The sequence below is a fragment of the Pteropus medius genome, unplaced genomic scaffold (assembly GCF_902729225.1).
Source record: "Pteropus medius unplaced genomic scaffold, Ma_sr-lr_union100, whole genome shotgun sequence".
In the NCBI taxonomy this organism is placed as follows: Eukaryota; Metazoa; Chordata; class Mammalia; order Chiroptera; family Pteropodidae; genus Pteropus; species Pteropus medius.
This window is the reverse complement of record NW_024351730.1, coordinates 32,752,739-32,779,144: the sequence shown is the minus strand read 5'-3', so window position 1 is coordinate 32,779,144 and position 26,406 is coordinate 32,752,739. Positions and strand designations below refer to the sequence as shown.

The window sequence follows — 26,406 nt, the reverse complement described above, 5'->3', positions numbered from 1 at the left end:
CCTTTGAAATAAAATTATTCAAAAATGGAAATAACAATCTTTCCAAAAATAATCTTAGTACCTCTGTTTACTGTGTGTTGTGCTCAACATGGGAGCACTAGGAGTGATTAGAATGTGCTTATATTTTGGGGCTTATATAGAGTTACAGGAAAGACCAAGAGTCAATAGGCAATTATAACAAGTATTATAAATTTGACTAAATATCGAGTATAATATAATCCACTTTATGATTAGTGCAGTGAACAAAGATGTGATCAGATTGTTATGGAAGCACAGAGGAAGTACACCCAGTCCAGGCTAGGAATAAGGAAGATTTTCAGGGATGGTCTTTTTGAGCAAATGAACCTGAGCTGTCTTAAAAGATGAGTAAGAGTCAGCTGATAAGAAGGAGTGGTGGTAAAGGGCATTTTAAAATGAGAGCACATCCTAAGCAGAGTCAGAGAGGTATGAAATAGCATGAAATATGGGGAGAATTGCATGTAGTCAGCTTTTACTGTATACATGAGGTAGGGCTTGCCATCTCATTATTTCACAAATATACACAAGTTAATTTTAGTAAATATACATCCTCCAGCAACTGTCAGATATAGCTCTACTGCTATATAATATATAACATTTGTATTATCTTAAATCTTCATTTAACTGAATTGTAAAGAATACAAACTAAAGTTCTTTTAAAGACGTGATTTAATTGCTGCCTGTTGTAAGTACTGCAGCAGTAACTATATAGCAGCATTGAAGTTTTTTAGAGGTGCTTTCAGTAAAAGTGCCATTTGGAATTCTCTTTCTACTTAGTACTCTTCTGATTAATATGAAGTATAAAAGTCACTCTTTTCCTACAAAGACCTTAGTTATGAGAGTTATACAATATAATATTAGTTAATACAGTGTTCTGCTTAATAGTATTACATAGTGATAGTACATGCTAAAAAGTGATATAAGTGCAAAGAAGTTTGAAAAAGGAATAAAGTAGATTGATTTAACATGATAATATCTTTATGCTTTTACTGTAAGTCCTGTTTCCTGTAACTCATAGTAAGTTGTGTTTACATGTAAAAAGACATTAGTTTTTCATAGATACAAACAACAGTATAGTGGTTACCAGAGGAAAAGGGGAATGGAGGGACGTAGAAGAGGGTAAAAGGGATCAAATATATGGTGTCACAGAAACTTGATTTTAGGTGGTAAACAATGCAATATACAGATGATGTATTATAGAATTATACACTTGAAACCTATGTAATCTTATTAACAACCAAAAAATACATTTCTTATATACTCTTTGCAGTGAGTTGGTAAAACCTGCTTGTGTTTGAAGTATTTTTTTCTTCAAAACTTTGTTTTGTTAATTGATATGACTTTGACACTTAAAAGAGCAAAAAAAAGGTCTCAATGTCATAATGTACCAGGGTGTGATAGAAGGAGACTTCCATGGACCATGTCTCTTTTCTGGTGTTTTTAATCTCTTAATATATTTGGGAAGGAGGTAGTATCACGTGTTTCCTGCTTAAGTGTTATATTCTTAGAAACATTTAAAAAAACTTGGGGCTTAGAGTTGAGGCTGAGTTATACTTTCAGTTGATGTTAATACATAGTCTTTATAAGTCTCAAAGTCTGCTAAATTTCTTATAGTGAAATGTCTTTGGGTGAATATTCTTTTCCTGATCCTGTCTTCCCGTTCTATTATATATAATAATTTCTTTTTAAAGTTGAGGATATTACATTCTTTAAATAGACTATTTTAAGGGAATTTGGTATAGAAAGTTTTAAGCTGTAGTGTCTTGCTCAAATCTGATGTCAAATGTAAAAATAATTTTATAAAAATGAATACTCATTAGTGCCCTTTTCATAGAAGAGTCTTCAGACAAAGGGAATGATTTTGTGACAATAATAGATAAAACCTTTTACTAGACAGATGCTAGAGTGGTTTGAAAAAATATGTGAGTTTTGAATTGTATATATTTAAACATAGTGAAGTTTAAATATAAGATATTAATGATGTCTGCTGTCATAATATTCATACACTTAGGGTACAACATATAATGTGATGAAAGTTCCAGATGAAAGAAGACTCATTAGACCTAACCAATAATGAAGAATTGACCCATTTTTTTTTTTTTTTTTTTTAATATTGAGGCAGGGGTGGCGGGGCGGTAAACACCCAACCCACAAAAAGCATGTTGATTCTATTACTCATGACCCAGGCTCATGTGGACAATATAAATAGATGTTGTTAAGACAGTCTTCTCAAAAAAGTTCACACTGTATTAAGCAGATGAGTCTGTAACACAAATAAAGTTAAGAAAATGAGTGAGTCAGAGAAGTATAAAGTACTACATGGATTCACAGAAGGGAGATCACATCTCACTGGGAGAATTTAGAGAAGATTTCATTAAAGAAGAAGCATTTAAGCTGGGCCTTCACATCTTTCCCCCACAAGGGGTAACATGTGTACTTGCACATACATTTGATGAAAATTGAATAGTAAAGTCTATGATATAGTACGAAAAGAATGGGCTTTAATCAGAACTGAATTGAAACCCTGGCTTCCACTATTGTCTACTTGTGTGACTGGGTAAGCCAGGGATGTTTAGGCCATCTATAATGTAGTCATGATGCTTAAATGAGAGGGTATATGTAAGATTTCTGGCAAATACATGACACATAGAGGTTTAGTAAGTAGTCTTTTTTCTCCCTTTCCCCTACTTTATGTCAAGAATTAGTGGAGGGGTAAAAAGGAGACAAATACATGGTGACAGAAATCTAACTATGGGCGTTGAACATACAATGTAATATATATGTATAATATATATATGACTTACTGTTGAATTATACACTTGAAACTTATTGGATTTCATTAACCAGTGTCACCATAATAAAAATTTAAAAAATTAGTGGAGGAAAAAACTGGAAGGATGGTCTTGAATACCAGAATAAGCTAACTACATACCAGTAAGCAGTTTAGAAGTGACACATAGAGCTAGATAAGTCTGGCAGCATTGCCTTTGATAGATGTTCAGAGATGGGAGGGAAGGGCATGATGATTGGTTAATGGAGGCTATAGTAATCCAGGCAGGATACTGTGGGTCTAAATTAGAGTACAGTGAAAGAATAAAGTTCAATGAGAGTAGAAGAAAAGGGATTAATGAGATAGAGATTTTCCTAAGTAGAAATCAGGGGAATTGAAACTGATAAGTTATGCAGGTTGAGAGAATAGTCAGATATGACTCAGGATTTGAAATAGGACAACAACAATAAAAAAACAGCGTAGCCACTTGCAGAAGTAGGAGAATTAGAATAGCTGGTTTTACAGGGGAAAAGATAGGGACCTTAATTTTTTATGGGTTTTTTTTTGTAATTCTAGTTCACTTGCAGAATGCTATGAACAGTACTGCAGTGGTTAACAGTGCAGACCCCTTGGAGCCCTAGAGCCTAGGTTTGAATGCTGCCTCTACCACTTACTTGGGCTCCACTCCATCTCATTGTGCCTCAGGTTCCTCATCTGTAAAAAGAGTAAAATAAAAGTAGCTGCCTTATTCAGTTAGAGTGAAGATTAAATGACTTAATGTACATAGAGTACTTAAACCATATCTGGCAGGTAGTAGTGTTTTGTATCATGATGATAGTATTCGGGATGATGGTGATGGTGGTGATGATATTGATATTGATGATGACGTCTACCTTTATACCTTATTCTATAGCTGATTTATCCCCTTAGGGAATAGAGGAAGCTTGTGATTATATTGCCTTTTGTGTTCTTTAAATTTTGTCATGAATATGTTGAAATGTATCTTTTACCTATTTTATTTTTTATCTTACAGTAAAATTTGACATTTTTGGTATACAGTTCTCTGAATTTTGACATATGTATAGATTTGTCTAATCACCAAAATCAGGATACAGAAGGTTTCTATCCTTTGTATCAGGTCTTTATAATAGCACCTTCTCCAGGCCCCCAACCGCTGGCAACCACTGATCTGCTTTCCATCACCATGAATTTGTCTTTTTGGGAATATCATATAAATGGATTCATGAAGTGTGTAACATTTTCAGACCAGTTTCTTTCACTCAGCATAATGCTCTTGAGATGCATCCAAGTCGTTTCATGTATTAAGTTTGTTCCTTTTTGTTGCTGAGTACTATTCCATTGTGTGGGTATACCACAGTTTGTTCATTCATTCACTCGTTGATGAGTATTTGGATTGTTTCCAGTTTGGGGCAGGTGCGAAGAGAGCTGCTATAAATTGTCATGTGCAGGTTTTTGTGTAAACATAAGTTTTCATTTCTCTAGGGTAAATGTCTAGGAGTTTTAAGAATGTGAGTCATAGGGTAAATTGTATGCATAAGAACTGAAAGGTTTTTGTATAATGGATGTACCATTTTACATCCCCACCAGCAGTGTATGAAAGTTCCAGGTGTTTCACAGCCTCATCAGCATTTGGTAGTGTTAGAATTTTTTTATTTTAGCCATTCTAATCGGTGTGTAGTGCTATTTTATTGTAGTTTTAATTTTTATTTCCCTAATGGTGATAATGTTGAACATTTTTTGCGTGCTGTTTGCCATCTGTACATTCTCATTGTGGAAATGTCTTAAGTCTTTTGCCCATATTTTAATTGGGTAGTTTTCTTACTATTGAGTTTTGAAAGTTCTTTATTGGACATACAAGTCTTTTTTCAGGTGTTTTATTTGCAGACATTTTCTCCTAGTCTGTAGCTTATCTTTTTTTTTCTTTTACAGTGTCTTTCTCATAGCAAAAGTTTTACATTTTGATGAAGTCCATTTTACCAATTTTTTCTTTTAATGTATCTGAGAAGTTTTTTCTTAAAACTAGTGGACTAATCTCAGTCATGAAGATTTTCTCCTATGTTTTCTTCTAAATATATATGTATGTGTTATAAATGTACATATATATGTATATATATGCAGTCTCTGATCCACTTTCAGTTAATTTTTATATACGGTATGAGACTTAGGTCAAGGTTCATCATTTTGTATATGGATATCCAGTTATTTGAACATCTTTTGATAAAAGACTATCTTTTCTCCATTGAATTGCTTTTGTACTTTGTCAAAAATCAATTGATCATATTTGTGTGGGTCTGTTTTTGAACTCTGTTCTGTTCTGTTGAAATGTGTGTGTCTTTTCATTTACCATTATCATATTGTCATTTTTAAAATCAGCTTTGATTTTAGAATAAATTTTAAATTTTCTTTTGAGTCGTTGGTAGTATTGATTTTCATAATTTCAGTGCATTGCTAATATATAGAAATATGATTGATTTTTGGGTGTTCATCTTGTATTTTGTGACATTGCTTAACTTATTAGTTCTGGATATTTCTTGGGAGTGTTTTACAGACAATCATTTTGCTAATAGAGACAGCTTCATTTCTTTTCAGTCTCTGCCTTTTATTTTTCATGTTGTGTAGAATTAGAACTTACACTAAGTTGTCACAATTATATACGTAGTTTTCCATAATAGTTAGCTTATTAACCTTTTAATGCTTGTAGGGTTCATGTAATAATCCCTGATATTCCAGATATTGGAGGCTTGTGTCTTTTTCCCTTTTTTCTTTGTCAGTCTTGCTAGATGTTTATCAGTTTTATTGATCTTTTCAAAAAAGTTTTTTTGTTTTGATTTTGTGTTTTCTGTTTTCAATATTATTGGTTTGTTCTCTTTATTCCTTACGCTTGCTTTGAGTACATTTTGCTCTTTTTTTCTAGTTTCTTAAGGTGAAAGATTAAATTATTGATTTAAGACCTTTTTTCTAGTATAAGCATTCAGTGCTCTACAGTTTCCCCAAAGCACTGCTTTAGCTGTATCCCACAAGTTTTGATATGTCATATTTTCATTTTTGTTCAGCTCAATGTTTTCTAATTTTTCTTTAGACTTCCTCTTTGCTTCATAGATTATTTAGAAGCGTGCTGTTTAATTTACAAGCATTTGGAGATTTTTTTGGTTATCTTTGTTACTTATTGTTTAATTCCATTGTGATCAAAGAACATTCTGTACACTGTAATTTTTAAAAATATTTGTGAAGGGTTCTTTATTGACCTAGGATATGGTTTATCGTAGTGAATGTTCCATGGGCACTTGAAAAGAAAATACATTCTGTTGGGAGGATTGTTCTATAAATGTCAGTTATACATATTTGATGTTCAGTTCTTTGATATTGATAATCCTTGGTCAACTAATTCTATTATTGAAAGAGTAATATTCAAGTCTCAGTTATAATTGTGGATTTATCTATTTCTCCTCTCAGTTCTGTGAATTTTTGCTTTGTGTATTTTAAAGCTTTGTTGTTAGATACATGCACATATGGAATTGTTAAATCTTGGTGAATTGACCCTTATCAGTATGTAGTGTCTTTTTTTTTTTAATTGTGGTAAAGAACATGAAACATAAAACATCATTTTAACCATTTTTTAAGTGTACAGTACACTTAACTCTGTATACATTGTTGTACAACAGATTTCTGGAACTTTTCCATTTTGCAAAACTGAAATGCTTTACCCATTGAACAACTCCACTCTCCCTTACCCCTCACCTCAGGCAAATGTCATTCTACTTTATGCTTCTAAGAATTTGACTGCATACCTCATATAAGCAGATTCATGCAATAGTTGTTTTGCGACTTCCTTATTTCACTTAGAATTTTATTTAGCCCACAAGATTCCTTCATATTGTAGCATATGACAAATTTCTTCTTTTAGGGCTGAATAATTTCAATTGTATATGTATGCCACATTTTCTTTATTCATCCATCGATTGAAATTTAGGTTGCTTCTACCTCATGGCTATTGTGAATAATGTGGCAGTGAACATGGGTATGCAAATATATCTTTCAGATCCTGTTTTCATTTTTTTTATATGTATACCCAGAAGTAGAATTTCTGCATGGTATGGTAATTTTGCTTTTAACTTTTTGAGGAACTGACATACTGTTTCCATATCATCTGTGCCATTTTAACATTCCCAGCAACAGTGAATAAGCGTTAAAATTTCTTCACATCCTGGACATCATTTGTTATTTTCTGGTTTTTTTTTTTTTTTTTTTTTTGGTTTTTGGTTTTTGGTTTGTTTGGTTGATTGGTTTTTGTTAGTGGCCATCCCAGTGGGCATGAGGTGTTCTCTCATTGTGTTTTTGATTTTTATTTCTGTGATAATTAGAGATGGTGAACATCTTTTCATGTGTTTATTGGCCATTTATATTTCTTTAGAGAAATGTTTGCACAAGTCCTTTGCCCATTTTTTAATAGGATTTTTTGTCGTTGCTTTGTAGGAGTTCTATACTCTGGATTTTAACCCCTTATCAGATAGATGGTTTGCAAATATATTCTTCCATTCTGTGGATTGTCTTTTCACTGTGTTGATGAGTCCTTCACATAGAAGTTTTAATATTTGGCATAGTCCCATTTGCCTATTTTTTTCTTTTGTTGCCTGTGCTTTTGGTGTTATATTTAAGAAATCATTGCCAAATCCAATGTTATAAAGTGTTCCCCCCCCCACACCAAGAATTTTATAGTTTCAGGTCTCACATTTAACTCTTTAATCTATTTTGAGTTAATTTTTGTATATAGTGTAAGATAGGGTTCTAACTTCATTGTTTTGCATGTGGATATCAACTTTTTTTTTTTTTTATGCCTACACACCTGGTCTTCCTAGGTGGTCGTCCATCCAAGTACTAACCAGGCCCAACCCTGCTTAGTTTCTGAGATCAGGGGGGATCGAGGGTGTTCAGGGTGGCATGGCCATAGACGGATATCAACTTTTTATGCAGTGCCTTTTTATCACTTTCTTTGCTCTGAAGTCTGTGTTGTTTGATAGTATTGCCATATCAGTTTTCTTCTGATATCTGTTAGGATTGTGTATCTGTTTTAACCTTTTACTTTGACCTAATTATAGCTTTATACTTAAAATTTTTTTTTCTCGAAGGCAGTTTTAGTTGGGTCTCAGTCTTTCTTCTTCACTCTGACAGTCTCTGTCTTCTTTCCATAAAGCTTTTATTTGAGATAATTGTAGATTTACTTGCAGTTATAAGAGTAATAGATCTTGTGTACTTTTCACCCAGTTTCCTTCAATGATAATATCTTGCATTACTTTAGGACAGGCATACCCTGTTTTATTGTACTTCATTTTATTGTGCTTTGCATTTAGTGTGTTTTTATAAGTTGAAGGTTTGTGACAGTCTTGTGTCAAGCAAGTTTATCAGTGCCACTTGGTTCCAACAGGCTCAGATGATGGTTATTATTTTTTAGCAACAAAGTATTTTTTAGTTAAAGTATATACATATTTTTAGACATAATACCATTGAACACTTAATTGTGTAAACATAACCTTTATATGCACTGGGAAATCCAAAAAGTTTTGGTTTGTGACTCACTTTATTGTGATATTTGCTTTACTTGGGTGTTCTGGAACTGAACCCACAGTATCTCTGAGGTATGCCTGTGTAATATCACAACCAGGAAATTGACATTAATACATTTTGTTACCTTATTCACATTTTTCATATTTTACATGCATTCAATTACAAATGTGTTTGTTACCACATATGTAGATTTATGTGCCCACTACCACAGTCAAGATATGGTATAGTTCTAGCACAAATATCTTTGTTGAAACCCATTAATAGCCCCAGCCACTCCTCTCCTCTCATCCTTTTCTAACCCCTGGCAACTATAATCTGTTCTCCGTTTTATAATTTCTTCATTTTGAGGATGTTATATAAGTGGATCATTCAGTATCTAGCCTTTGAGACTGGCTTTTTTCATTCAGCATATTACAAGTTTAAATGACTCATTCTTTTTTATTGCTGAGTAGTATTCCCGAGTCTCTGCCTTTTTATTGGAGGTATTTAGATCTACATTTATATTTAACATGATTATTGATATAGTTCGATTTAAATCAAACATTCTTCTCAGGTTTTGGCAAACTATGATGCAGGGACCAAATCACACCTGCCAGTTGTTTTTATAAATTAAATTTTATTGGAACACAGCTATGCTCATTCATTTAATATTGTCTGTGGTTGTTTTTCTGTTACAACGGTAAAGTTGAGTAGTTGTGATAGAGACCTTATGGCCTATAAAGCCCCAGATATTTACTGTTTGATCCTTTACAGAAAAGGTTTTCGATTCCTGATTGGGCTATTCGTTTTTTATTTTCCCCCTCTGTTCTTTTTTGATTTTGCATCAGGAATGTGAGTTTAAAAGAGACTATTAGGATGGTTGGTGCCTATTAGTACACCTATAAAGCTTTCCTCAGATAAAATTTTAGACCTGACAGAAGATGTCTGTATTAGTTTTCTGTTGCTGTGTAACAGATTACTGTAAGTTTAGTGGCTTCAGATAACTCACATTTATTATCTCAGTTTCTGTGGGTCAAGAGTATGGGCACAGGAGTATGGATCAAAAGTTAGGTCCTCTATTCAGGATCTTAGAGGGTTTACAATCAATATGCTGATCATTCTGTGTTCTCATGTAGAGGTTTAAGTATGGAAAAATTGACTCCAGACTCTTTCAGGTAGTTGGGAAAATTTATTTCCTTGCAGCTATATTATTGAGGGCTCCAGCTTTTTACTGACTCTCAAGTGGGAGAACCTCTCACTCCATTCTGTTCACACAATCATATATAATGTAACATAATCAAGAGTGATACCTTATCACCTCATATTCTATTGATTAGAAGCATCACAGGTCCTTCTTGCACTCAAGGAGGTTATATGAAGGCATAAATCATTGGGGGTCACCATCATGTATCTACTACGCTAACTTAAGGAGGTAATAATAATAACTTATAATACTACATTGACCATTTTGGTCTCTGTCAAAAACTGGAAACAGGTAATGAGATTAACAGTAAAGAGCCTAATACAACTAAAGTCCAGTTAAGGTATTTATCATTTTCAGAAACTGCATAGTAAGTGAAGCTTCCACACTGATAATAGCAATATCTGCAGCATGGCTTATAGTATCAGAAGCATGTGTAAATCCATTATTACATTTGATGTAATTCTCAGACTAGTCTTATGAAGTAGATAGGTATATCTGTTTGTAGATGAAGAAACTAAGGTTTAGGAAAGCTTTCAAAAGAATCACACGGCTGTCATTCAAGTGACATCAGCATAATGGAAACATGAGAAGATCTCCAGGTCTCTCTCCTTGAAGTTAGATGGCTATAATTCAGTAAAGGATCGCCTGCTCAACACACAGACAAGTCAGAGATCTATGCATTGAGATATCTGAAGGTGGGCATATTGAAGTGAGCAGGGGCAGTGGGATGGAGGGAAGGATAGATATGAGAGTAGCAGACACAGTGGCAGACCTAGTCTACCACTTACTTACTGCAGCCCTAGCCCATGCAATAGCAGTGAAGGGTCCATAACAACCCCATTGGGCAGACAGAGGGGCAGAGGCCTCAATCTAGCCTAAGTGGCTGGTACATACTGAGGCTGAGCCCAGGGTCAAGGGCAGAGAAGTCATACAAAAGGTGGAATGGTTGACAAGCCACTGTCACCACTGTGAGAATCTTCCCCCGCCCCTCACTCCTGTAGCCTGTCTGGCATTACAACCCTCACTCGGCAGATTGTGAAAGGGCAGAAGGAACATTCCAGTGTGTACTCATCGCGATTGAAGCCATAGGAAAGAACAGAGCCACAGATGCGTGAACTGGCCTTCCCCCTGCCAACTCCTCTCCCATCTATCTTGGCACAGCCTGGTAGAGGCAGCTGAGATACCTCAGACAGAGCCGTGCAGCTGGTGGCTTCTGGCTGCAAGGAAGGGATACCAGGAACACACAGGCCAAGAGACCCATGGCTTGCCACGTCTTACCACGGGGAAATCCAGAAACAACTTGGGTGAAAGAGAATTAACAGTAAAAAATGAAAACTATGAGAACTATCTGACACCGTCAGAAAGAGAAATATAAGAATAATGGGTATACCAGAAGAAAAAAAAAGCGAGAAGGGAACAGAGATCTTATTTAAACAAATAGTTGACAAGAACTTTACAATCATGTAGAAAGAACTGGACCCCCAAATCCAAGAAGCTAATAGAACACCTAATTTTCTCAATGTAAAACAACATTCTTCAAGACAAATTATATTAAAGCTGTCAAAAGTTAATGACAAAGAATTCTCAAGGTTGCCAGGGAAAAGAAGACAGTAACCTAACCTATAATGGAAACTCCATTAGGTTATTGGATTTTTAAACAGAAACCCTATGAGAGGAGAGAGAGAGAGTAGAATCAGATATTCAGTATATTTGAAGAGAAATCACCAGCCAAGAATAATATATCCAGCAAAGTTATTCTTTAGGTATTAGGACATTAGATATTAGAAATTAAGGCTTTTCCAGAAAAACAGAAGCTAAGGGGGTTTATCAGCACAAGACCTACATTACAAGAAAAGCTGCAAAGAGCTCAAGGAGCTCTGAAACAAAGAGGCAAAAGGATACTAAACTGTAAGATGACAGAGCAGGAAATTTCAACTTTTGTTTAGAATAGGTATTAAACCCTTTAACATAAAATTCAAAGGGAGTTAAATCATTTTAAAAAAAGACAATAGGTACTGCAACTTGGAAATGAAAGTACAGCATAAAAAGGGATAATTTGTGACAAAAACACAAAAGAGTAGGGGGGAAAGGACTGAACTTGCATAAGTGAATAGAGATAAGATATAATCAGAAAAGACTATTGTACATATGAAACGTCTTTGCATAAACATAACGATAATCACAAAACAAAAATCTAGAATTAAGACATAACATAAAAAAAGAGGAAGTGAAGGAAAAAAAATTATAGAATACCATCAGCTAAAATAGCAGACAGAAACACAAGGGAAAAGAAACAGTAGAGACACAGAGCAAACAGAAAACAAAAGATAAAATGGCTATAGGAAATCCTCATATATCAATAACCATCCTAAATGTAAATGGACTGAATTCACCAATTAAGAGGCACAGAGTAGCAGGATGGATTAAAAAACAAGACCCAACTATATTCTACTTTCAGGAGACTCATCTCAGCTGTATAAACAAACATAGACTTAAAGTGAAGGGATGGAAGATGATACTCTAGCAAATGGCATCTAGAGAAAAGCAGATGTGGACATACTTAGACGAAATAGATTTCAAGATCAAAAAAGTAAAAAAAATGGACATTTTATAATGATAAAGGGGACAATACATCAAAAAGACCTATTACTTAATATATATGCACAAAAGCCTGAGAGCACAAAAATATATAAAGCACTTACAAAACAATTATAGTAGGGGACCTAAGTACCTCATGGACGGCAATGGATAGATCACCTAAACTCAAAGTCAATAAGGAAATACAGGCTTTACGTGACACATTAGACTAAATAGGCATAATATTTACAGGGCTTTTCATCCCAGATTACTGGGATATATATTCTTCTCTAGTGCACATGGAACATTCTCAAGGATAGACCAAATGTTAAGACACAAAACTAGTTTCAAATTTAAGAAGATTAAAATCATACAAAGCATATTCTCCGACCACATTGGTTTGAAACTCAAAATCAACTGCAAAAAGAAAGCTGGAAAAACCACAAATATGTGGAAATTAAAAAAATATGCTATCGAACTACTTGGTCAAAGAAATATAAGAGATCAAAAGATACATAGAGCCAAATGAGAACGACAGTATGACATATCAAAATTTGGGGGTTGTAGCAGAAGCGGTACTAAGAGGGAAGTTTATAGCATTATAGGCCTATCTCAAGAAACAAGAAAAATCTCAAATAATCTTAACATTTCACCTTAACTAAAAAAAAGAAATGATGCCCAAAGTCAGTTGAAGGAAGGAAATAATAAAAATTAGAGCAGAATTAAATGAAATAGCCAAAAGACAATAGAAAAAATTAATGCAACAAAGAGCTGGTTCTTTGAAAAGATAAAATTGACAAACCTCTGGCTAGACTCACTAAGGAAAAAAAAGACAAACAAAATCAGAAATGAAAGAAGTTAAAACGAACATCACTGAAATATCAAGAATTATACAAGAATATTGTAAAAGATTATATGCTACCAAATACAATAACCTAGAAGAAATGGATAAAGTTTTATAAATATATAACCTCCTACTGAATTATGAAGCACTGGAAAATCTGAATAGATCAATCAACAGTAAGGAAATTGAAACACTCATAAAAAACCTCCCCCCCCCAAAAAAAAAGTCCAGGACCAGATGGCTTCACTAATGAATTCTACCAAACATTCAGAGAATAGTTAATACCTATCCTTTTCAAACTCTTCCAAAAAATTGAAGAAGAGACAATACTTTCTAACTTATTATATGAGGCCAACATTACCCTAATACCAAAAACTGGCAAGGACAACACAAAAAAGAAAAATTACAGGTCAATTTCAGGTCAATCTATGTTCTGATGAACATAGATGCAGAAATCCTAAACAAAACACTAGCAAATCAAACACAATAAAAAGATAATATATCATGATCAAGTGGGGTTAATTCTGGTAGCTCAAGGATGATTCAACATATGCAAATCAGTGTGATTTATGATATTATCAGTAAATGCAGAAAAAACATTTGACAAGATACATCATCCATTTATGACTAAAACACTCAATAAAATGGGTATAGAAGGAAAGTACCTTAACCTAATAAAACCCATCTACGACAAACCTTCAGCTAATGTCATATTGGTGGTGGAAAACTGAAAGCTTTTCCTCTAAATCTGGAACAAGACAAGGATGCCCACTCTCACCATTGTTACTCAACATAGTACTGGGAGTCCTAGCCAGAGCAATCAGGCAAGAGAAAGAAAAGATATCCAAATTAGGAATGAAGAAGTAAAATGATCACTTTTTGCAGGTGACATGATTCAATATAAAGAATACCCTGAAAACTCCACCAAAAGATGATTAGAAACAATGAACACAATAAAGTTGCAGGCTACAAAATCAATGTACAAAAATCTGTTGCATTTCTATCTAGTAACAATGAAATATCAGGAAAAAAAATGAAGAAAACAATTCCATTTGCAATTGCAACAAAAAGGAAAAAATAGGAATAAACTTAAAGGAAGTGAAGGACCTATACACTGAAAACTACAAGACGTTGAAGGAATTAGAAGTAGACACAAAAAAATGGAAAGATAGTCTGGGTTCATGGATTGGAAGAATCAACATAGTTAAAATGGCCGTATTAACTAAATTAATATACAGATTTAATGCAATCCCTGTCAAAATGGCATTTTTCAAAGAAATAGAAAATCATCAGATGTATATGGAACCACAAAAGACCCCAGATAGCCAAACAGTCCTGAGAAAAAAGAACAAAGAGGTATCACATACCCTTACTTCAAATTATACTACAAAACGATGGTAAAGAGTATGATATTGGCAAAGAAGAAACACACATACCAATAGAACAGAATGAGAGCCCAGAAATAAACCCACATGTATATGGGCAGTTTTCAACAAAGGAGCCAAAAACATGCAACGGAGAAAGAAATGCCTCTTCAATAAATGGTGTTGGGAAAATTGGAAAGCCACATGCAAAAGAATAAAACTAGACTGCTATTTGACACTAAATTGACTCAGTGGATCAAAGACTTAATATAGGAGCTGAAACAGTACATAGAAGAAAACATAGGTACTAAACTTATGGACCGTGATCTCAGGCTTTTGTTAACTTGACCCCAAAGGCAAGTGAAGTAAAAGCAAAAATAACTAAATGGGACTGTATCAAACTAGAAAGCTTCTGTACAGCAAAAGAAACCAACAAAACAAAAAGTCAGCCAACTGAATGGGAGAAGATATTTGCAAATAATAAGAGGCTAATATCCAAAATATATGAAGAACTCATAATGATGAAAAAACAATCCAATTTAAAAATGAGCAGAAGTTTTCAGGTGTCCTCAAAATATTAAGAATAGAGCTACCATAAGACCCAGCAGTCCCTCTTGGTATCTAACCAGAAAAATTTGAAAACATTTATTTGTAAAGATATATGTATCCCTATGTTTATTACAGCATTATTAACAGTAAATAAGACATGAAAATCTAGGGATTCTTCAATGGATGATTTGATAATGTGGTACATAAATCCAGTGGAATATGACTCATTCACAAGAAAGGATGAAACGCTGCCATTTGTGACAACATGGATGGATCTTGAGAGTAATGTGTTGAGTAAAATAAGTCACATGGAGGACAAGAACCATATGAACCATAATTTCACTTGTGGGATACCAAACAGCAACAAACAAACCAGACCAACTCACAGACACAGATAACAGTATGGTGGTTACCAGAGAGGAAGGGAGGTGAAGGGAGGATGAAGATGGTAAAAGGGGTCAAATATGTGGTGATGGAAGGAGACTAGACTTTGGGTAGGGAACATGCAATGCAATATAGAGTTGATGTATTATAGAACTGAACACTTAAAACTTATTAACCGGTATCACTCCAATAAATTTAATAAGTAATTTTTTAAAAGTTACACAGCCAGTGAGTGGTAGAATCAATATTTTAATTAATAATCTTTGTTCTGTTACTAAAGGGAATTGTAGCATAGAACTATTGATATGAATATTTATTAAATGTTCTTTGATAATAAGTTTGATTTCACATATAAATAATACTATGTGAAAATTAAAATACGAGATTTTTATAACAATGTAACAATACTTGTGTCTGGCTATACAATATCTCTAATCCCCAAAATATTTTTGTTAGATAAGTGATATCTCTGTTGCACAGAGGATATAACAGATTAAAACAGGTTGTCATTTGCCCAAGGTTAAACAGTTGATAAATGGTGGAACCATGACCTGACTTTAAAATCTAGGAAGAACCTAATTCAGTCAAAATAACCAATTTTTTTTATTTTTGCCTTACATCACTGTATAAAGTCTCTAAACTTAAAAATTTTAGTTCATAGTCTTTCTTTTTGAATAGTGCATTGCACATCTCAAAAGTCATGTGGTATTGAATTGTTCTCAAATTTCTTCTTATTGTAGTAAAATACACATAACAAATTTACAATATTAACTGTTTTTAACTGCTCAGTTCAGTGATATTAAGTATATTCACCTTATTGTGCAACCATCACCACCATCCATCCCTGTAAGTCTTTTGATCATGTAAAACTGAAACTCTATACCCATTAAACAAGTCCCCATTCTCTCCTCCCCCCCCAGCCTTTAGCAACTATAGTTATATTTCCTGTCTTTATGATTTTGAGTACTCATACCTTATTATAAGTTGAATGATATAATATTTACCTTTTTGTAACTGGCTTATTTTACTTAGCATAATGTTCTCAAGGTTCATCCATGTTGTAGCATATTGCAGAATTTCCTTCCTTTTTAAGACCGAATAGTATTGCGTTGTATGTATATACCACAATTTGTTTATCCAGATATGTGTCTATGGATTCTTGGGTTGCTTCCACATTTTAGCTATTGTGAATAGTGCTGCTGTGAACAGGGGTGTATAAATATCTCTTCAAGACATTCCTTTCCATTCTTTTTGGCATATACCCAGAAGCGGAATTGCTGTATCATGCGGTTATTTTATTTTAAAATTTTCGAGGAACCGCCATACTGTTTTCCACAGTGGCTGTCCTATTTTACACCTACTAACAGTGGGCAAAGGTTTTGGTTTTCCATATCTTTGCCAAACACGTTTTCTTTTCTTTTCTTTCTTTCTTTCTTTTTTTTTTTTTTGCTAGTATTGAGGTGGTATCTCATAGCTTTGATTTATGCTTCTTTAATGGTTAGTGATGTTGAGCATCTTTTCATGTGCTTATTCTTTTGCACATGTATATCCAATTTTCCTAGGACCATTTGTTAAAAAGACTGTGCTTTTCCTATTGAATGGCTTTGGCACTTGTCCAAATTTATTTGACCATCTGTGTGAGGACTTATTTCTGGGCTATTTCATTGGTCTATTTGTCTGTTTTGATTACAGTAAGTTTTGAAATCAGGAAGCGTGAGTCCTCTAGTTTTATTCTTTTACATCATTATTTTGGCTGTTCAGGGTCCCTTGAAATTCCACATCAATTTTAGGATAGGTATTTCTATTTCCATAAAAAAATGTCATTGGGATTTTGATAGATTGCATTGATCTGTAGAACACTTTGGGTAGTATTTGCATAGAATATTCTTTCCCATCCTTTCCATTTCAACTTGTTTGTGTCTTTGGATCTCATGATTCTCTTGTAGACAGCATATATTTGGATCATATGTTTTTATTCATTCTGCAATCTGTCTTTTGATTGGAGAATTTAATCCATTTATGTTTAATTACTGGTAAGGAAAGACTTCTGTCATTGTGCTGTTTGTTTTTATATGACTTAAAACTTTTTTGACCCTCATTTCCAGCATTATTGTCTTTTTTTTTTTTTTGGTAGATTTTTTTGGGGGAGGAGTGAAAAGTTTAAATTCCTTGTTTCCTTTTCTGTATATCCTATAGGTATTTTCCTTATGGTTATCATGGGGATTACATTTGACATCTTAAAGTTATAATACTCTATTTTGAATTTATACCAGTTTAACTGCAATATCAGATGAAAACTGCTCCTTTGCCACTCCATATTCACCCTTTCAGTTGTTGTTGTCACAAAATTACATCTTTATACATTATGTCCCCCAAAATATAAACTAAAAATTCTTTTAAATTACTTTAAAATTAATTTTTAATTAAAAATTTATTTTTCACTTATTTTTAAATTATTCTTTTAAATTATAAAGAAAATAAGACTGTTACAAACTGAAGTTATAGTTAATATAGCTTTTATATTGATTTTTTCTTTAAATGTATTATTTTCTTAAATCATATAGAGAAGAAAATGCAGTTACAAACCATTGTTCCAATAATACTACCTTTTGTAATTACCTGTGTATTTACTTTTATTGAGATATTTATTTCTCCATATGGCTTTGAGTTACTGTCTATTGTTTTTTCATTTCTATAGAACCCCCTTGACTATTTCTTGAAGGCTGGGTCTAGTGATTATGAACTCTCTCAGCTTTTGTTTATCTGGGAATTCTTAATTTTGTCCTTATTTTTGAAGTATAGTTTTGCAGGATACAGTATCCCTAGTTGAGAGATTTTGTCTTTCAATATTGTGACCATATCTGCCCACTATCTTCTGGCTTAAAAAGTTTCTGACAAGTCTATGGCCATACCACCATGAAAGCACCCAATCTCATCTGATCTCAGAAGCTAAGCACAGTTGGGTCTGGTTAGTATTTGGATGGGAGACAAAGTTTCTGATGAAAAATCTGATAATCTTATTGAGAATCCCTTGTATGTGATGATTCACCTTTCTTGATTTCAAGATTCTCTGTCGTTGTTTGAAAGTTTGATTATAACGTGTCTAGGTATGGGTCTCCTTGCGTTTATCTTTCTTGGAGCTTATTGGATATTTTTATTCATGTATTTCATCAAATTTAGGAAGTTTTAAGCCATTATTTCTTGAAATGTTCTCTCCTCCCTTTTCTTTTCAGTCCTTCTAGGATTCCTATGATGCATGTGTTGGTCTGTTCGTTGGTGTTCCACAGATCCCTTGGGCTGTGTTCATATTTCTTCAGTCTTTCTGTTTCTCACTTGATAATTGTCATTGTCCTGTCTTCAAGTTTGCTGATTCTTCACATGCTCAAATCTGCCTTTGAATTTCTCTAGTGAATTTTTAAAAATTTTATTTCAGTTATACTTTTCAGTTCCAGAATTTCTTTTTTTTTTCCTTCGTAGGTTACCTATATATTTGATAGTTTCATTTTGTTTACACATGATTTTCTCCTTTTTTAGTTCTTGGAACATCTTTAAGACAATTGTCTTAAAGTGTTTGTCTAGTATAAGTATCATTAGTTCTTTTTCAGGAACAGTTTCTTTTGATTTATTTTTTTCCCTTGAAAGGGCCTTACTTTCCTATTTATATGTGTGCCTTGTGATTTTTTTAAAATTATTTTTTATGATGACATTGGTTAATGAAATCCAGTAACTTTCAGCTGTACACTTTAACACTAAGGCATATATATATTTACTGTGTGTTCACATTCTATAGTTAGATTTCTTTCTGTCACCACATATTTGACCCCCTTTACCCTGTCTACCTCCCCCCTCCCCAACCCCCATCCTCTGGTAACCACTAGTCTATAGTCTATGTCTATGAGTCTCTGTTTGTCCTGTTTATTTGTTGCTTTTAGGTTTATATCCCACATATAAGTGATATCATGTGATTTTCAACTTTTTTTGTCTGGGTTATTTCTCTTAGCATGATTGTCTTGAGGTCCATCCATGTTGCAAATGGCAGTATTTCGTCTCTTCTTATGGCTGAGTGATATTCAATTGTGTATATGTACCACAGCTTCTTTATCCAGTCATCTATCATAGGACACTTTGGTTGCTTCCTTGTCTTGGCCATTGTGAATAATGCTGCTATGAACATCGATGTGCAAATATCTTTTTGGATATGGGTTTTCAAGTCTTTGGGATAAATACCCAGTAGGGGGATTGCTGGATCATATGGTATATCAATTCTTAGTTTTTTGAGGAACTTCCATACTGTTTTCCATAGTGGCTGTACCAATTTGCAGTCCCACCAGCAGTGTATGAGGGTTCCTTTTACTCTGCATCCTCTCCAACATGTGTTATTACTTGTCCTGTTGGTTATAGCCGTTCTACCTTGTGATTTTTTTTGTTGTGTTCATGTGAATCTCATAATGTGATAAGTCTGGAAATCAGATTCTTCTTCTTCCTTAAGGTTCACTGTTTTTTTTGTTACTGTTTTTGATGATAGGCTCTCTCTGTGCTGAAGATCAGCCTGAGATGTAAGCTTAAGGTTTTCTCAGGTCTTTTCTAAGCCTTCCCTGGGCATGCACTGTCACTTTTTAATATTCCTTGTATATGCAGTTGTTTTTTAATGTCTAATCTTTAGTGTCTTGCTCCCTAAAGGGGAAAAAGCATAAAATTAAGACGGTAAAGGACTCCAGCCTTTTAAATCCCTCAGAAGTTACTTCAGCTAAGAGGGAGGGACCTGCAACAGTGGGAGGAGGTGCAACAAAAATGGCTGCTCACCTTTTTGTCTGCAACTCTGTGATCAGAAACAGCAGTCAGCAGTTAGAAGAGAGATCTCTGACATTTGGAGGACAGGGTCCTTTTTGCCTATTATGGCTCTGCAAACTATGCAAGATACTCCACGAACACATGCACAGCTGGTTGCCACATGTTTGGGGGGGTGTGGGATGGGCAACTGCTGCTTTCCTAAGAGCTGAAATATTGTTCAAGGGTCACCTGTATTTGCTGAGGTAATTTATGTGACATTTAGCATAAAAAACTACCAAGTTACTTGTTCTTTTTCAATTATGATTTATATGGTCTTTTTACGTATATAGTATTGGTAAACTATAATTACTGATAGTTTTTTTTTTTTTTTGCTTTTGGTTTGTTTCTTTATGTTTTGTTGATTTTTCAGTCTCGGCAAACTGGACAATGTCAGTTGAGTGGGTTTTGAAAAATGTCTGAAGTTTAGTTGGCTGCCTCTATCTTCTCCACCTTTTACAAGAGAATAAATGGATGTTTGAGAAGACAGCTCTATTAAAAGTGTTGCAAATGGCTTCAGAATCTATGAATGCAAAACAAGCTAGAAATCACTTCACAAAGGGGAAAAGGCAACAGCACCAGCAAGTAAAGAACAGATCTTCAATTAGTGATAGTGATGGGGAGGACTCTTTTATCTTTGAAGCACATGAAGCTTGGAAAGAATTTCATGGATCTCTTCTTCGATTTTATGAAAATGGAGAACTCTGTGATGTCACACTAAAGGTGAGACTATCTTTTTTTCTTTTCTCAGCCTCTTTGTTGTATTATGAAAAATGAAGTTTTCTGTACAAGGCCAATTTTTTGATGCTGTGCTTATTTATAATCAGAGTGATTTTCATCTCAGTCTTATTGAAGGGGAAGGGACATAATGGAGGGTAAATAAAGGGAGATTAGCATAAAATTCTTGTACAAATTAAATGTCGATATTCATTTTTTCTTAATTTAACTTCAGAAAGCTCTAGAACCCTAAAAATAACAAGTAGTTATTATTGGTAGAATTAAATTGCTATTGACTAGATAAGCCCTTAACTTGTCAATATAAATATCTTGATGTATTCACTTACACTTGATTTAGGTTATAAGCAGGAATTCTTGGTTGTTTACTCAGCTGCACTAGGGTTTTACTTACCTTCCTGTTCTAGTGATTTAATCTCAATTCATTACTATTCTCTGTTAAGTGAGATTGTTTATCTGTACTTGATAGTGAAACAGTCTTTTTAGACTTGGACAGAACGGTCTTTAGTAAACTTTAAGTCTGCGAGTCTGTAGGATCATGTTGTTGTGCTACAAAAGATAGCTTTAATAAAATTGGATAAATGGTAAAAAGTGTGAAAGAGCCTGTGTTTAATTGTTTTTCACTATCATTTAAAATACTTTTCTTATTCTTATTTCTAGATATAGTATTAAATTTTTCTAGTGATTCGTGTGCACCTATGCAGCGTTTTCTACATAGAATTTGACACTTTGGGATCTCTTAGATTTTGCTTTCTACTCCTGAACAGATAGATTCTTAGAGCTTATAATTGTAGGAATTGAGGGCATACTTGGAGAGTCAGATGACGGGGGACACTCAGCAAAAGTCCATAAACTGAAAGCATAAGCTTTGAGTTTCAGGCCCAGAATGTCCAAGAGTATAGTGTTACACTGTAAATAAATGACCTATGTTCTCTTAAACTTTTAGTGTCCTTACGTATTTCTAGGCCCTATGATACTGAGAAGAAAATCATATTATGTAATTATACTAGCTCTTTGTGAAATTTAGCCATGCACATATTTTAATGAAAAAACACCTTAATCCATATAGTATGTTTAATCTCATGCCTTTGTTCTAATTTTCAGCCCTACTGCGAAAATCAGTGACTTACACTGGCTTTGGCAAAATAAAAAATGTAAAATAGGTTATTTGAATTTAATTAATTATCAATTCATCCTATTACTGTATGCATGGGAAACAAATAGAATATTACCGATTTTATAAATTTTACAATTGGATTTTAGAATAATTTTTGCTAGCTACTACATATAGACTTTCTTAAGTGAAAAATAAGGATACAGCCATTATAGGGCAATTGATAACTAAACTCATAACTTTTCTTTGTTTATTGGGTGACTTCAGCAATAGATTGAAATGAAAACTTCAGAAGAATCTGTGGTGGAAGACTAAAAATACTATGTTTGAAGCAGTGACAGAGGTAATTTAGGAATGATAAACTTCACTGATGTAAAGAGACTACCATTTTTATTTCCTCAACTAAAATTACAATGATGATAAGGTTTTTGTGAGGAATAAAGAATTGATAATGCGTAAAGTCCTTATAACAGTGCTTGGTATGTAATAAATAATCAGTACATGTCAGCTCTTAGGATCATTTATATTTACTACTATTGTTGCTCCAAATTTATTAGATAGTTCTGCTATGGGATAGTCTGTTCCTATTCATTAGAATGAATCACTACTTAATGTTTTAGCAGGTCTGTTATTGGATTGGTTTCTTAATTCTAATTTAACATTTTTCAACTTTCAGAATTTAACTATCACAAAACTAAACCAAATAGGATTATGGATAATTTATAATGCTCTCTTCAACATAAACTTCACTTTTTATATTCATATAATCTTGAAGATTTTTTCTTGATATAATTCATTTCCTTTCTTCTGTTAGCATGTTTCCTTTGGTCATTCTTGCTTTTAAGGTGAACATTTTAGAAAAGCAATTATCAAAATTTATTTTATTTTTCATATATAGGACCATTAGACCATTTTAAAATTCTAAAGTGAGCACCTGTTGTAAATAACAAATTCATTTAGTAAAACATTTACTAAGGTCTTACTCTAGTACATTGAGAGAATAAGTAAATTTTAACAATATACTGTACTTGCCTTGAGGGAATTTAAAGTTAAGTCAGAGATAGGCACATGCACAGATAACTATAATACAAATTAGTGATTGCCATTTTTTGTGTTATTTGTATAGAAGCATAGGAGAGGATCTTAATTATGTCTGACAGGTGATTGGAAAAGCTTCACATAGATTATATTATTTTAAGGTCACTCCAGGGAGAGGTGAAACTTGTTTATATATTACTGTGTCTATTTATTAGTGAAAATACTTTTAAATAATATATCCAGTAGCAGCTGTAAAATTGTATATGAAGGAAGCTTGTTAAGGGCAACAATTTGAGGAAGAGAGAGGGGGAAATTGTCTTGAGTATTGCATAGCATTCATAATGTTTAGATTATATGTTATAGATCAATAAGAATAGCATTTACAAAGATGCTTTTAGTCATGTTTTACATAGTTTGAGGAAATGTCATTGTCTTTATGAAAGATCATAGTTAATTTTGCTTCTAGAAATTAATAGAGATTATTAAAGGACAACCCCTTACATCACTTTCTGATGCGACCATTGAATATGATTCTTTGAAAGATCATATTTCTGTGATTTTTTTGAAAGTTCATGTGGTTTTTTTTGAAAGTTCATGTTTCTGTGATTTTTAAATAAATATTTATAGGATTCTGATACACATTTTCAAGGCTCTAAGTGTTAAAATTATTTGTTATCAAAATTTCCATCTGACCAGATAAGAGTAAGTGCTCTGAAAAATTTCAAGAAAACAAAATATGTGAACTACATTGTAATAAATTCTAAGAGGTAAGAATGATAACTTATAAATTTTGATTCATTAATTCTGCTTTTCAGTATTTTATCTCAAGGAAATATTGTGAAATGCTGAAAAAACTTTCTGCTTTAAGATACTATTTCAGTTTAAAATATGGAAAAGTTATCTAAACGGCCAATATAAGAATGGTTAAATAAACTTGATAATGGTTATACAAATGGTTAGATCCAGTGTATAAAATAGCATACACAGCCAATAAGTATGAAAGTCACAAAAGTTTTCAGAAACTTAGGAAAAGGAAATTTTAGGAAACAAAGTTTAGGACAATCTCAGTTGTTTCAAAATGCATAGAAAAAAAGTTGGAAAGAAATATACCAAAAGGTTGACAGTATTTGTTGAATAGTGAGTAAAGTTTTTTCCTTGTATCTTTGTCTGCTTTCTTGATTTTACACATTGACTATGTGTTGTACTTGGTGGGTGGGGGGTACTTATATAAGTTCGTTTTGTAAGTTGAATCTGATATTTAATGGAATTCTTGATGTTCTTTGTTTAATGTTCTTTTTATATCATTTTTGGTTCATTTTACCTCATAATTGAGCGGAAGATCACTATTGTTTTCAGAGTTCTACTTAGTTTGTTATAAAATTTTTTGGTTGGACCTAAATTGAGGATGCTTGGCTTCCCGTTGTGCCCCTTCTCCACGTGTTGAAAATAAAGCGTTTTACCAATCTGGAAGCCTTTGTTCCATTATATTTTGATCCCTATTGGCTAATCTATGAAAAATTACTCAAGGTTTTAATTAATTGTATTTCAAGCTTTTTTGAAACAGCGATCATTTTATTAATGTTGACGTTCACATATTTCACTAAAGTTTAATAAGCTTGACATGTTTTTCCCTGAGCATCTTGAATTATTCATATGTTCACTGATAAAAAATATATAAATTAAAATTTTACTAGTATCAAGGACACATACTGTAGTATTAATATAATTTGAAATATAATAACTGTATTAATATAATTGTAATTTTAAATAAATATTAATTTTAAATTAATATAATTTTAAATGTAATGTCTACATTTTGTAGTTTGTATATTTTTCACCCAATTTTAAACATCTAGTCTTTAGTCTTTGATTTTTTTTTCACTTCTAAATTTCTGATGAAATGTTTTTTTATGTTCCAGAGCAGAAAAATGTAGACATAAACTTTCAAAAACGTAGTGAGTCTGTAGAGTATCAAAGGAGAATTAATGAATAAAATTTTTTTAATGTTTCTCTTTTACACACATGACTCCAAGTTCTTTTTAAAGTTAAGATTGTTATTTATTCTAAAAAGTACATAGGGGTGTGATTGCATGTATGTGTTTGTATTAAATATCCATATTTTGGTTTATTTGAATTAAAGTAGAAATTTGGTTTGCCTGAAATCAAAAATAGAGTTATAGAGGGGACAGAACCTTATAATAACCTAATAATAACTTGTGGGCCATTGATTTGTACAGCTTGGATGAGAAAGCAGTGTTAAAATAATGTTTGCCTGGAAATCGTAGAACCCTATTTTATGGTACTATTAAATCACTAAATTTGTCTGGAATTTTTGTCCCTGCTACAGCACATGCTTGATGCTGATCTAAAACTAATTTTGATATTAAATTGAATCTCTTTTTGTTTGTTATGAACAGGTTGGCTCAAAGTTAATCTCTTGTCACAAACTGGTATTGGCTTGTGTTATTCCCTACTTCAGAGCCATGTTTCTTTCTGAAATGGCTGAAGCCAAGCAAACAATGATTGAGATCAGAGATTTTGATGGTGATGCAATAGAAGACCTGGTAAAGTTTGTCTATTCTTCACGGATCACTTTGACTGTTGACAATGTCCAGCCTCTCTTATATGCAGCCTGTATTCTACAGGTTGAACTGGTGGCTAGAGCTTGTTGTGAATACATGAAGTTACATTTTCATCCCTCCAATTGCCTGGCAGTAAGAGCCTTTGCAGAAAGTCACAATCGAATAGACTTAATGGAGATGGCGGATCAGTATGCCTGTGAGCATTTTAGTGAAGTAGTAGAGTGTGAAGACTTTGTAAGTGTGTCACCTCAGCATCTCCATAAGCTTTTGTCCTCCAGTGATCTAAATATTGATAACGAAAAGCAGGTCTATAATGCAGCCATCAAGTGGCTTCTTGCCAATCCTCAGCATCATTCCAAATGGTTGGATGAAACACTTGCACAGGTAGGAGCTGAAATAAGATTGTCTAGAAATGAACTATATGGAAGCAAATCAACATGTTTCATTTGTCATGAAAAATGTAAATTATTAATTGATGTAATACAATGTAAAAATGACTTACTCTTCTGTTTAGTCACTATACTATTTAAGGATAGATCTAAATTTGTTACATTTGAATTAGAAATATTATCTGCTTTTTAACCTGAATATTTAAAATATTCTTTTGAGATAGTAGTAATCTTTTATTTATGCTAGTAGAAAATAGTTCTGAGGAAACAGCTCAAAATTAATCTATGGCTATTATTTTTTAATGAAGTTTCTAAATTTTACTGTATTACTTTGCTAATGAAAATACATTTATTCCTAATGCATATAGATTTATTCTGAAAAGAACTATAAGACATCACTTTTCATTTGCTTCACAGCTCTATAAATCTCAGAAATATGTCTCTTTTTA

At 33.1% G+C, this 26,406-nt stretch overlaps 1 protein-coding gene and 1 pseudogene across 4 annotated transcripts in view; one reads left to right on the top strand and one right to left on the bottom strand.

Moving 5' to 3' along the window:
- KLHL8 (kelch like family member 8) overlaps positions 1–26,406 on the top strand; it is a 53,162-nt gene that overhangs the window by 8,914 nt on the left and 17,842 nt on the right. The window contains exons 1-4 of one of the 4 annotated variants that reach the window (XM_039845650.1): positions 20,757–20,822; positions 22,216–22,291; positions 23,683–23,753; positions 25,404–25,952. In XM_039845650.1, the coding sequence (XP_039701584.1) occupies positions 25,470–25,952 (483 nt within the window). In that variant the 5' untranslated portion in view covers positions 20,757–20,822; positions 22,216–22,291; positions 23,683–23,753; positions 25,404–25,469. Of the gene's footprint in view, positions 1–20,472; positions 20,823–22,215; positions 22,292–23,682; positions 23,754–25,403; positions 25,953–26,406 lie in introns of those variants that run through there. The other 3 variants (XM_039845649.1, XM_039845648.1, XM_039845651.1) reach the window with 3 other exon arrangements.
- Positions 7,642–7,759, bottom strand: LOC120588559 (uncharacterized; annotated as a pseudogene).